The sequence below is a fragment of the Camelus ferus genome, chromosome 30 (assembly GCF_009834535.1).
Source record: "Camelus ferus isolate YT-003-E chromosome 30, BCGSAC_Cfer_1.0, whole genome shotgun sequence".
NCBI lineage: Eukaryota > Metazoa > Chordata > Mammalia > Artiodactyla > Camelidae > Camelus > Camelus ferus.
Window position 1 is genome coordinate 23,967,883 of NC_045725.1, and position 14,011 is coordinate 23,981,893.

Sequence of the window (14,011 nt, forward strand, 5' to 3'; positions counted from 1 at the left end):
AAGCTACGACCCAATAATGTTTGCTCAGCTTCTCTGGATCTCAGTTTTGCATCTGTAAAACTTAAGTTTTAATTTTTGGACCAAGAAAAAGATGTTTTGCACTGTATGGCAGATATGATGTAACACTGAGGAGGCGTTTTTTCATAATGACAGATTACCAAAACTGCGTGTTCTGACTCTTCTTCACAGAACATTATCAGATGAGTGTGTTGGAATCAGCTCCAGTTAGCTCTACTGTGGGGAGAGTGTTTGCCAAGGACTTGGATGAAGGAATCAATGCGGAGATGAAGTACACCATTGTGGATGGAGATGGAGCAGATGCCTTCGACATCAACACAGATCCCAATTTCCAAGTTGGCATCATAACTGTGAAGAAGGTAATCCAACTCCTTTCCCCAAATCACTTCAATGGAGGCTTGAATGTGTATGTGATATTAGTAAGGGCTGTTACAGTACTGATAATGTAGTGCTTCAAATTCTCTGAAAAACCCTCTTTCCTATTATTAAGAAAAAAACTCTTCCTCCTTTTACTTACAAGTAAACACTGGCTGTGTCATCATTGTACAGAAAGGATACGAAGTCGTGATAAAAATACATAAAAATGTCACTTCTCCTAGCTCACTACTCAACCACTTCAAAACAAAAACTGTTGTAGCTTAATTCCCTAATGATGTTAATGACTTAACCAATATTTGCACTTGTATAACCTCATTTTTACTATAGTATACCACAAAGCAAGCTATACTATTATTATTAATCAATAACTAACATACAGGGATTTTAATTGCTAAAGACCCATAGATGCTAATTAGGCTTGGAAAGCTTTATCAAACATAGCTGCCAAGTGACGTCATCACTTGAAACTTCACTTCGTAATACATTAACAAATTTTCTAAATGTAAGCAATGGATTCTGTGGCATAAAGCACATACGGGCATACTCAGCTGAAAGATAAAACCTGAAAAAACTGAAGTTTTAACATCCTAATAAATATATCTGATAAAACATACTAATTCAAAACTTCATTGATTTAATCATCCTTCTCCTCTATTTTAAATAAGTTTTAAAGCCCAAGATACCTTGAATTATTTATTCAACAAACACTTGTTGAGTGTCTATGTGTCAGGTACTGTGCTAGGCATTTAACGTAGAGACTAAATAAAACCACCAAAAACCTCTGCCCTCTTGAAGTTTACATTCTAGTGAGGGGAAGAAGACAATTGAAATAGCGAGTAAGTCAATAAAGTAGTATATCAGAAGGTATTAAGTGCTCTGGAGGAGGGATGTAAAGTGAGATCAGAAGAGCCAACTTTTGTGACTTCAAATTTAATTGGGTGGTTGGGATCGGCCTCACAGAGAAGTGACATTTATGCAGACTTCACATGGGCAGAGTCACAGCACAGAACTGGGCAGGTTGACAATGTGCAACCCTGGGAGGTGCCCTGTAAGTGACTTTCAGTGAGAATTGTAAATGGCAGCCCTGCAGATGAGGAAATGGACATGGAGATATTGAGAAAAGTGGTCCAGGAAAAGGAACAGCCAGTACAAAGGCCATGAAGTGGGATGCTGCCTAGTTTATTTCAAGAACAGGAAGGGGGTTCGTAAGGCTGGAGGGGAAGACTAGTAGGAGATGAGATCAGAAAAATAGCAAGGGGGCCAGACTGTGTAGAACCTTGTAGGCACATATAAGGACTTAGGGTTTTAATCTGAGTAAAGCGGAGAACTGGAGGATTTTAACAGACGTGTGACATCACTGGACTTTCATTACAAAATAATTACTCTGTAAGCTGTGTTGAGAAAAGACCATAAGAGGGCAAGGATGGCAACAGGGACACTAGCTGAAAGGTTATTGCAATAATCCAGGTAAGAGATGATGGTAGCTTAGTCTAGGGTATTAAGGTGGTGAGAACTGGTCAGATTGGAATATATTTTGAAAGTAGAACCAACACAATTTCCTAACAGACTGGATGAGGGTATAAAGAAAAAGAGGAGTCATCTGAGCAACAAAAATAGAGCTGCCATTAACTGAGATGGGGAAATAACTGGGGTTCAGTTTCTGGCACGTTGCGATTGCAACATCTATTAGACACCCAAGTGGAGATGTGTAGTAGCTGTTGATTATAAGAGTGTGGAATCTGGAGAAGAGTTCTGGGCTGGAACTATAAATATGAGAGTCATAAATGGTACTTAAAGCAAATAAAAAAGAATGCTTTTCTAAGGGACTGAGCACAGATGCAGAAGAGGACAGTAAGATGAGCCCTGTCACCCCAACGTGATGAGGTCAGGGAGAGCAAGGAGACTGATGAGAGCCCAGGGAAGCAGGAGGAAAATCAGGAGAGTGTGCTGTCCTGAAGATATGAAGAAACTGTTTCCAAGAGAAGGGAATGACTGCCTGTGACAAATATTGCTGAAGTTTATGTAAGAACATTGAAAATTCATCACAGGCTTTAGGAATATGGAGGTCACTGATGACCTTGACAAAAGCAACGAAGTCATAACTTAGAATGTGGCACAGTTAATGTATTTAATAACAACTTTATTCTATGTTGTTCCATACAGTAGAATTAACACTGTCTTAGAAGGGAAGAATTCACGTTTGTCCCATATTTACTTAAGGTACAAATACAGCAAAAGAACTGATATATCCAGCATTCCTCCAACGAGAAATCTTTATAACCAGCATACAATGACCTCAATATAGTGCAAAATGTTGAGATTAACTTTGGAATCATCATATAAATCTGAATATAAATTAAATATTGCAGTTTCTTATTTATTTGCATTCTTTGAGAATTAATATTGCATGCCAGAATTATAAAAGGTGACAAGAAATAATAATACCAATTTGGTATATGACATAAGATTAAGAACATTCCCCTATTATGTGGCATGCCTCAAGTGAAAAATTAATAATACACTGCTTACCATGACTGGCAACTACAAACAAGGTAAAAGCTCAAAGTTTGGATAATTATTATCTCTTTAATGCAAAAAGTATCTTTAAAAAAACGAAGCAATCAGAAAAAGAACTTTGAGTGTCTTGATACATTTTAGATTTTACTTTATATCTTAATATATAAGATAATTCTAAATACTAACACAATAATATTAATTTATATTAAATTATTAGGTTATATTTTAGACCTTATTGCAAGCCATTGATTTTAAAAATATGAACTATCACAATTTTGTGTATGATGAGATCAGTTCAGGGTGGTAGAGCAATAGACTGTATCTGAAAGAAACCTCAAAATGTCATTTCTCCAGCTTCCTTACCTGGAGAGCAGATTAAACCTCGTAAGACAGAACACTGTCTTTCACTGTCATTGCTAAAACTATATCCATGTTTAATCAAAACATACATCAATTTTACCACGGTCATTTGTATTTCTCTTATGAACTTATGAGGTGCCAGAAAATTGAACTAAGGAAGAGGTCAATAAGTTCAGTAGATGGACAAGTCAAATTTAATAAATACTTCAGAGGCTATTGAGCACTCGATATCTATGTTTGGAACAACATTCACTCAGTTGCTTGATCCACACCCATCTTCCTACTTTGTCGTTAATAATGTCATGTAAAATTGAAACAAAAGTTCCGCTTTTGATTTATTTCCCTAAGGCCTATTATTTGTCTAAAAAGCACATACTTTTTCAAAAAGAGAAATTAAGTTGAATTGATAGAACTGGGTCTTCATAAAACCACACTGATTACTAGCCAGTACCTTGTGTCTTTTTGGCTTTTAAGTAATCAATCAATTGATTTTCAGTCTTTTAATTTAAATGCTTGAAAGATAACTTGAAATATCTAATTTTCAGAATGTTCTTTATTCTATGTGAGCATGATCTTGTCTTCAGCATGTCTTCCATCTTTCAGAACACAATAAACAATAGTTTTGAGTCCACTCTCCTCCTAGGCAGGCCACAAAGCACAAAACTTCTGTATTTCATCAAACCTAAGGTGCCGTGAATTGTAAATCTTACCACTGTTTTATGTACCACTTAAAAAAAAACTCTTGCCAACTTCAATTATATAATGCTTTCTCATTCCTTACTTTGTAGTGTCTGCAAAAGCTCTTGCAGACACAGACATATTTGCTTCACTAATATCAGATTTACTCCCTGCTGTTGTTTCCATGCCATTTTGCCTACACAACAACTTTTGTTTCAATGTTGAATCATAATGCAATCTTTCTGAAGACATTTTAGAAGGCAGTAATGTTCAACACATGTATTACCAACAGTGTGCAGAACTCAACTTAAGTACAACATGAAGGACTTTGACCAGGGTTGGCTAGCACCAACAGTGACAAGCACATCCTACCTCCTGCTGGCCTACAGCAATTGAAGAGGCATCCCTATTTCCAAAATGTCAAAAGATGAAAAGATGTATACCTTTGCATATTACTGAACCACTGAAATATGGTAACATAAAATCTGTATATATTATCACTCACTCAACTAGTACACGGTAATTCTCACATTAAAAAACCTTTGCACTGTTCAACGTAACATTTTATTGCTGCCTTTTGGGTTCTGGGCCCTTGCTAGGCACTGGGGAATAAAATTCTAAGTCATAGTCTTTGCCCTTTAGTATTGTGAAAGCGACCAACACAGAAAGAAATATTTATAATACAAAATAAGAAGAGCCACAATGGAAGTAAAACAAAGTACAATGGGAAAAGAAGGGGGAACAATTAATTCTGCTTAGGGAAGCTGCATTACTATTTTTTGCCACACTTTTCATTACTCAATTTTCAAGGATATAATGAGTTTTCATTTTTGTGTGCTCCAATTCTAGGAAACTTCTTGAATTTGGAACTTGAGTTCTCAGACATTACTATGCTTTGATTTACTATTATAAATATGGAAACTCACTGATGCTAAGGAAAAATAGATAGAAAATTTTTTCAAGAGAGAAAAGTCAAACTCATATATCAATTGTAGTCAATTTAAAGCTTAGGATATTTAAGGCAATGTTTTCTTTAAATTTTAAATAATGAAATTATTTAACTGAGAGAGAATAATCTTAATATAAAAATCAATAACTAACTTATTTTAAAAGAAATTTTAACAATAATTAAAAAGTCTACTCTTTCAGCAGTTAGAAACATTGGATATCTGCATGCACACACACACAAAAAGGAACCTTGATTCATACCTCACAAAAATTAACTCAAATTAGATCATTTACCTAAATGTGAAAAACTAAAACTATAAAATTTCTAGAAGAAAACATGGGAGAAAAATCTTTGTGACCCTGATCAGGTGAAAATTTCTTAGATATGACACCAAAATCCCAAACCACAAAATAAAAAGTGATAAACCAAAGATTTATCAAAGTTAAGAGTTCTTTCTCTTCACTGTTAAAAGAATGAAAAAACAAATCACAGATTGGGAGAAAAGATTTGCAAATAACCTGTCTGATAAAGGACTTGAATATAAAATATATAAAGAACTCTTCAAGAAAACATAAAGAAGCTCAACATCAGTAGGCATTACGGAAATGCAAATCAAAACCATGATGAGATAGCATTTCACACCCAACAGGATATGGAGCAACCAAAACTCACACGTTCCTGGTGTTTCTACAGTGGCTGCACCAATTCACATTTCCAACAGTGTAGGAGGGAGTTAGGAGTTCCCAGTGCAGGAGTTTCCTTTTCTCCACACCCTCTCCAGCACTTATTATTTCTAGACTTGTTTTTTTAGGGCACCTAAGTTTAATTGCTTTTAATTATATTTTTAGACCTTTTGATGATAGTCATTCTGACCAGTGGTACCTCACTGCAGTTTTGATTGGTATTTCCCTAAGAAGTAGCAATGTTGAGCATCTTTTCATGTGCCTGCTGGCCATCCGGATGCCTTCTTTGGAGAAATGTCTACTTAGGTCTTTGGCCCATTTCTGATTAAGTTGTTTGTCTTTTGTTATTAATCTGTATGAGCTGTTTGTATATTTTGGAAACAAAGCCCTTGTAGATCACATCATTTGCAAATATCTTCTCCCAGTCCCTAGGTTATTTTTGTTTTGTTTATGGTTTCCTTTCTGTGTGACTTTTTTTTTATTATTATCGATGATATTTTGAGGTAAGTGTTGCTTAAAACTTTTATACATTTTTGTCAGTTTAAAAAAATGGATTATTTTTAAGAAACAGCATTCAAATACACTTCCTGCCCTGAAGTGCTGTATTTATTTTGGCATAAAACATTCTGAAGGTAAGAAGAGATCCAAAAAAGGAACTATCAAAAAAGCTACATTTTATGACATGGGATTTTATTAGACAAAGTTAAATTTATGTGGATGAGCCCTGAATGAGGAATTTAAAAACCTAGAGCAGCATTTCTACTCTGACACAGCGTAGCCACGTCAGCTTAGTCTAGTCTTCCACCCTTTTGGTCTCAGTGTCTTTAACTGTGAAATGAGGCATTGGATTGGGTTTTTAAATATATTCATTGACAAATATACCAATGTATATATTTAAAAGAGATTGTCTCTGACAAACTAAATACATAAATACTGACCTGACTCAATGCCCTGAGAATCTCTGTGAGGTGCTTATTGATAGTTTCTTGGGGGAAAAAAAATCAGTATTTTTTTTTTGTATTGTACTCTATTTTTAAAGATGAAAACAGAAAAGCCTCGGCCTCAGTTGTATGGATATTCTGAAACAGAACTCAAACTCTCTCTTAATTATCATGACATCTTTTCAAATGAACAAACATTTTTAAGGTAAGGTGGCCACGCCAATTAAAGAGTAGACAAGTTAAAGTCAGCCTTGCCCAGGGTACAGTGGCTTTCTTACTCAGCAAACTGGCCTCCTTCACTATCTCTGAAGCATCTAGCATCCTCCTTATCTTTGTCACCCAAGTTGTTGGAACTGACATTAAGACCAAGAACAATGGAACAAAAGAAAAATTCCCCCTATTTTTCCTCTTGCCCCTTTTCCATAGTTTTAACGCATTTGGGAATCTATCCATCAGCCATCAGTATTGACCATCCTTCAAAATTCTGACATATACGCTCCTAGCTAATCAATTTTCCTGTCATTACTTTTCAGCCCCTGAGTTTTGAAAGCAAGAAAAGCTACACCTTAAAAGTGGAGGGAGCCAATCCTCACCTAGAGATGCGTTTTCTGAACCTAGGCCCGTTTCAGGACACAACCACAGTGCACATCAGTGTGGAAGACGTGGATGAGCCCCCTGTGTTTGAACCTGGCTTTTATTTTGTGGAGGTACCTGAAGATGTGGCGATTGGAACAACCATACAGATCATTTCTGCCAAGGACCCAGATGTGACCAACAACTCAATCAGGTTTTCCCACACATTCCACCTTCTCCTTATGTCCTAGAATCTTCCCTTCCCTTGTATCTAGTTTTCTAGTACTTTTTCTCTCTGGTTCTTCCATCTCTGAAGATTCTTCTATTTCTTTAAATTCTTTCTGCTTAAATGATATAGCCTTTTCATGTTATTTAGAAGTATCATTATGTCTACAATTCACAGTCAACTGGTTCAGCAATACATATACCCCTTAGTTCTCAATTGTGGCCTTACTGACATTTGAGGGTGGATAATTCTTTTCTGTGGGGCTGTCCTGTGCATTGGATGATATTTAGGAGCATCTCTGGCCTCTCCCCACTTAATGCTGGTAGCACCCCCTAAGTTGTAACAACATAAAACATCCCCAGATATTACCAAATACACAGACACATAGATGCCAAAACATTAAAAATTGTTGAATCATAGTGGTAAATATAAAGGTTATCACTGCACATTCTTTTCATTTTTAAGAGCATTTGGCTTTTTACTTTTAAAAAATGGAAAAAGAAACATATAAAACATATACAAACACATTATTTCTGTACAGACATAGAAACCACTACTGTTGTCAACAGTTTTGATCCCATACAGACTGGCTTTCTATTGCAAAGTGTGTTTTAAACTTAAAAATTCTAGGCTACATGCTTCCCCCTCAATAAGGGGGCGGACAGCTGCTCTTATAACCATAGCCATTTCCCACTGACTCTGGAACCAAAGTGCAAACAGCTGGTGGACAGGTTGACACCTCAGCCTTCCAGAGCAACTGCCAAGCCTCTGAAGCTTGACACAAAAGATCAGGATTCCAAGCCTGTTTGAAGCCATCTGTCACATTAATTGTTGAAAGCCACACAAATGGATCTGGGGCTAAATGCAGATAGCACATTTTAAACACACCCTGACTTATCAAAGGCCTTTTCTGTCAGCTGGCTACTTCCCTCACCTGGTGCTATTTTGTATTTAATTAAAATGTGCTTTTGCAGATTATTAAAGATGATTCTCTCCTGAGATTATGCTGGGGGAGATCTGCTTCCTCTAACCAATTACCAAACATTTTACATTTTTAGACATTAAAATGGCTTAAATTATTTTGTCTGAATTCTGATGTTCGTTCTTTAGAAGGCAACTAATCTTTATGAGTTATACCAACTTTATAGAAGTGATGTTTGAACCTTAAGCTTTTTAAATGTATAATAGGATGGGAAGAAGTTAGTGAAACCGTGTTATCCTCAAAACAACCGCAACATAAATGAAATCAATTCTAGGTTTCTATTTTCAGGAACCAAGAATATATATATATATATATATATACACACACATACATGGTCTTCTGATTAATCTAGTCATATCAGAGACAATACTGTGGGGAAAACTTTAGAGAATAAAGCTTTATGGAGGGAAAATGTTTGAAATAAAAAAAGCACAGCTTGAAAAAAATCAGATCCCATTTCTAAAAGGGTCAATCAAATGTCCAGTGGATACTTCCACCTCATCTTTCCAGATTCTAACTCTGGACTCCTACAAGATAAGCACTGAAAATATGGTTTTGTCAGGAGTCACACTACTAAGTAATAAGCAAAAGAGACTGAAGGCAGTCAGGAAATTCACACACACAGAATCATACACACAAACCCCTACCTAGAGTGGCTGTGCGTTATTCAGGACTAAAGTCGTTATCTCAACATATAACTAGGAAGGAAAGAGAAACACCAGCAGGCCTAGATCCACTGCTGGCATGGAGCAAAATGAGGCACACAAAAATGAGGGCATCCTGTCTGGCTAACAGGAAATGTTGCTTCAGATGATGAGCCATCGAAAACCACCAGTTGGCTGGCGTGGCAGGCAGTTAGCACCAGGGAGGTCCATAAGGAGTGCGTGTCTAGTCCAACAGATCCTGGTCAGGAGGAAGCCAAGAGTGAACAGGCAGGAGACGCACAACAGGATCCCCTGGGCTTATTCGAGGACAGCACTATAGGTCTTGAGAGAAAAACTGGCAAGGATAAGGCAACAGTCACAGGCCTGGAGGTAACAAGACCAGCATTCAGGCACAGGGTAAAGCAGACTCCACTCCTCAGAACAGGAGGTAATTCTTCCTCTGCATTTCGGCTGCAAAGGAACAGAATTCATATTGCTAGATATGGAGTCTCTACTCTTTGTACTGTCCCACAGGAATAACGAATGGTCCCTGAACCCAAGTAGAACATCGGGGGTCCTGGATTCTCAAAGGAAAGAGCACCTAAAAGTCAAGTCTCTGGCTATCAACTAACAAACGCATTTGGGAATTATTTTCCTACGTTATCATTTCCCAAATTGCTCATGTTATCCTTATTTTTCCTATGAAAGTTATTTTCTTTTAGAATAATTTGCATGTGTTATACGCGACTTGGCTATCTAATTTATCTTCTGCATTTTTATTACAAATAAATGAGGTTCATAATCCTAAAAAAAAAAGACGTATTAAATCATCCAAAAATTAGCATATCACCTGAAGTTAAAATGCTATGGATAAAAGGTCATTTACCTTTTTAAAAAGATTATCAGGACTTTTATAATCTCACACCTAGAAAGTTTACGGTGTGTTCAGGTCATCATTTACTAGCAAAGTTGAAAACTAGGTCTCCATATTTAGTTATATATACACGAAAAAACAATGTTTGGATCTCCTAAATTCTTAATAAGTGCTCAAGGTATTTTCAGCAAGTAAGAAATTGAACTATTTGGCAAGTGAAACAGGATTCCACTGGTATGGAAACAGCCTGCCCTCCTGTGCCTTCCTAGAATTTGTGTGTGGATTCAGGGAGCCTGTCCATGATTTCGTACTTTCAAAACACTCCTAAATTCGGAGATTGTCCTCAGCCAAGTAAGCAGGGAGCTCAAGGAGCACCAGCTACTGTTCACTGAAGGCAGCTTTGTATGTGCATGTTAGCCCTATTCTGCCCATAGTAGGTGAGAATATTATGGTTAGAGAAAGGAAAAACACCTCCATAGTTCACTAGTGTGTCCCAATTTCCTCATTTTCCATCTGTATCCACACCTTTAAATTTGTTCTCCTGCCTCCTGAAAATTGGCCCAGTGTCCCATTCAAGAGTAATGAATGCTATTATTGCCTCAATTCAGGCCCCGCCTGGGAAGCCTGGGAAAACGGAAAGGGATTCCACTTGATGAGGGAGGCAGGCTCGCAGTGCTTCCTCCCAGTGTGTCACCAGGCAGTCCTGTCATGGGTTCTGTCAGTTAGTTATTTCCATCACTCTGTCTCCCATACCATCTGTGACATTTGCTGTGGCATTGCAGGTTTGAATGCAGAAAGCCGCTTCATCATAGCTGTCTCTCCCCTCGGCATTATGCCTACAGCTTGGAGAGCTGCCATCGGGGTTATGGCTCTGTGGGCTGAATGGCTGGCTTTTCTCAGTGTTTGGGGAGCTGAAGGAAAAGACTGTCATGAGCCAACCAGTATTTTTTTTTCCTAAGATAAATTCAACTCTTAAAATAGCTGGTAAACTTTAAAACTAAATCACTAATGACACCTAGTAAAAAGAAAATCTCGTTAATTTGAAATGAGCTTTGTAGGCATGTGTTTATTCTTTATTAAATAGTCAACTGCTTGTTATCATGACATAATCTATCTTCAAAAAGAGATAAGGTTTTGTTTCCTTAAGCAACCTCACACATTCCACATGCCTAGGTTTGATTCCCAGCCATGCAACCTTGACGAGTGACTTAACCTTCCCACGCTTCAGTTTTCTCACTTGTAAAATGGGGATGATAACAGTACATACCTCACAGGGTTACTGTGAGGATTAAATGAATCAACATATGTAAGATGTTTGGAGCAGTGCCTGACTACAATAAGTGTTCACTAAATAGGGTCAGAAGCAGAGAGGCATTATTTTACTTCTTTAAATTTCCCAACTCTTGGAGAGTTATAACTGAAATGATTCCAACTTCTCTAGCCTTTAGTCACTTTTCTCTTTAATTCCTAATTCTCTGAACCATCATCCTGAATCTTTGCAGGAAAAAATGCATACTTGAAACAAAACACTTCACTAAATAATACACATACAAGTATATTCTATATATGTGTGTGTTTTATATACTGCAACAAAGTTTTACCATCAGTATGTACCCTTAGTGCAAGTAATAGTCTGGCATACATACATTCTATCCCATTTTCTTTCTTCACTAGTCATAACCTACCATTATTGATTTCAGTCTGAAAAACTGCACTAAGGAAACTGCTTATTTTCATCAAAATGGCAGTATTTCCCAGTTTCAACAACTTTTAAGATATAGACTGCAATTGCTGGCAACTTTAAAAAGAATTTTGAACCCAATATATCACAGTAGTTTATATATATATATATATATATATATATATATATATATATATATATATATATATATACACACATACACACACACATATATACACACACATATAACCATTTATATACAATTGTTTATACATAATTATATGTGCAATATTTATATATAAACACATATGTGCTTTAAATTTTATTATTAGCTGTATAACTATGAAAGTGACTTAACTTCTCTTAGTTTCCTCTTCTGTTGATTAATACCTACGTCCTACAGATAAATGCCAAGTATTCAATAAATGGCAACAATCGTAACTACCAGCCATTACCAAGGACCACATAAGGTTCTCAAGGATGGTTCTCAATCATGGCTGCATACCAAAACCCCTTATGGAGGTTTTTAAACATACAGTTGCCTAAGTCTCCCTCCGCTTAGTGAATCTCCCAAGATGCGGACCAGGTAGGATAACTCAGGTGAGATAACACAAAGAGTCAGACTGACAAATCAGATTCAACAAGAATTACTTGATATTACCCAGTATCAAGGTAAATAAGGATTCAAAGGATATAGACAACAGCAAAATGTGAGCTAAGCATTCTTTCGTTAGAGAGGTCTGAAACCGTCAGGTGTAGGTGCCTGTAAAGATCCTCCTTCTTCCTGTATAAGGAGGCATGTTGGTCCACAGTGAATATGAAAGGTGTAAGCATCAGACAAAGTGCATTGCCAGAACAGAGGGAGCCATTCTGGTCATGGAACACCTGCTTTTTGATATCCCATTAATTACACAGCTCACATGACATTTTCCAGCAAGCTGTGCCCCATAAATTCATAAATTCCAGGCTTATTTACGTTGAGCAACCTAGATAGACCTAGTCCATCTTGCTAAAAATATTCCATAGATAAGGACACTCCACCTAGTGAATGCCAGTAGTGTGTTTGCCATCACGTTGGTCACTAGTACGTTTACAAAGGACCTGAATCAAATCTCTCCTCCTCAATAGGTGATATAAATTACAGGGACTGGAACCACGTAACTATACCTTTTCCAGTTCCAATTTAGCATTTCTGAACTTATTTGAATAAAATTTGTTTTGAGCAAAGATACACAGGGATTGACATTCAGAGTGTCCCAAGAGCCTTAGGGAAGTTTTACACTTTAAATAGCTGAAAGTGATTTTTAAATAGCTTAAAACAGCCCTAAGTCTTTGGCACCATGTTTTAACTCATTTTAGGAGTGAGAAATTAAAGCAGTAATATTTTGTTGGGTTTTTTTGCGTGTTTTGGGTTTTTTCAGCGGAGGTGGTGTTTGGGGACATGATATAACAGTATCAGTCTTCCAAGTGCCCATAATTCAGAACTAGTCATGTTTCACGTGGTATACACCCAGTTCTCTCATGTAATATGCTGTAGTATGCTTATCCAAATAAAATGATGTGTTTACACCTCTATTTTTACAGATATTCCATTGACAGAAGCAGTGACCCTGGAAGATTTTTCTATGTTGACATTACAACAGGTGCCCTAATGACTGCAAGACCCCTTGACAGGGAAGAGTTTTCCTGGCATAACATCACTGTCCTTGCTATGGAAATGAGTAAGTAACACAATAAACTGGTCTCCACATAGTGGCAAAATATAAGCATTACAGAATGCAGAAGTTTCTACAGCTTGTTGGAACAAGAATTATATTCTTTACGGGAAGAAATGGAAATCCTGTTTTACACAAGTAAATAAAAGTATTTAGTTCAAATACTTATTGAAGATCTTCTCTATATCTAGTCCTGTGCTAGAGATAAAAACAAACAAGCAAAACATCCAAAAATGGCACAGAAAACAGCATCCTTAAGCCAAAGAGCTAGGACTTCTCTACGCAGAAAAGGGATAATTCATGAGAAATATAAGAGGTTTTCAATCTTTAGTAAGATTAGGAATGCACAAATAGTATAAAATATTATTACAGGATGAAAAGAAGCATTAAAACCTAGCATTCTTATTACACACACATATACACAAAATGCATACGAGAATTTGATACACATACATACATCTTACAACAAAAGGCAGATTCATTAACACAAAGTTAAAAATGTAATTTAAAACTAATAAAAACTAGATTAACGTATTTATTGTAAACATAACACAAATTAAGATTATATACTACTACATTCCATTTTTTTTCATGACACTTACTGATGCAAAGGTTAAAGGAAAAGGCAATCCCTAATGTACTGGCAGACGTATGTACAGCCATTCAGGAGGCAAATGTGGTAATTAATCTTTTGTATTAAGATTCTCCAACATATCCCTATATTTTTTCTCAAGAATTCTACTTCTAATAAGTATCTTAAGGAAATAATCATAAATATTAACAAAGATTTAT

General features: G+C 36.5%; 1 protein-coding gene and 1 long non-coding RNA gene across 3 annotated transcripts in view; one reads left to right on the forward strand and one right to left on the reverse strand.

Moving 5' to 3' along the window:
* CDH20 (cadherin 20) overlaps nt 1-14,011 on the forward strand; it is a 179,161-nt gene that overhangs the window by 148,862 nt on the left and 16,288 nt on the right. Inside the window, exons 6-8 of the mRNA XM_032470507.1 lie at nt 190-377; nt 7,058-7,311; nt 13,089-13,225. Coding sequence (XP_032326398.1) covers nt 190-377; nt 7,058-7,311; nt 13,089-13,225 — 579 coding nt within the window. The remainder of the gene's footprint in view (nt 1-189; nt 378-7,057; nt 7,312-13,088; nt 13,226-14,011) is intronic.
* Nucleotides 1-14,011, reverse strand: part of LOC106729356 — a 173,884-nt gene that overhangs the window by 6,278 nt on the left and 153,595 nt on the right. The gene's annotated exons all lie outside the window — the stretch shown is intronic.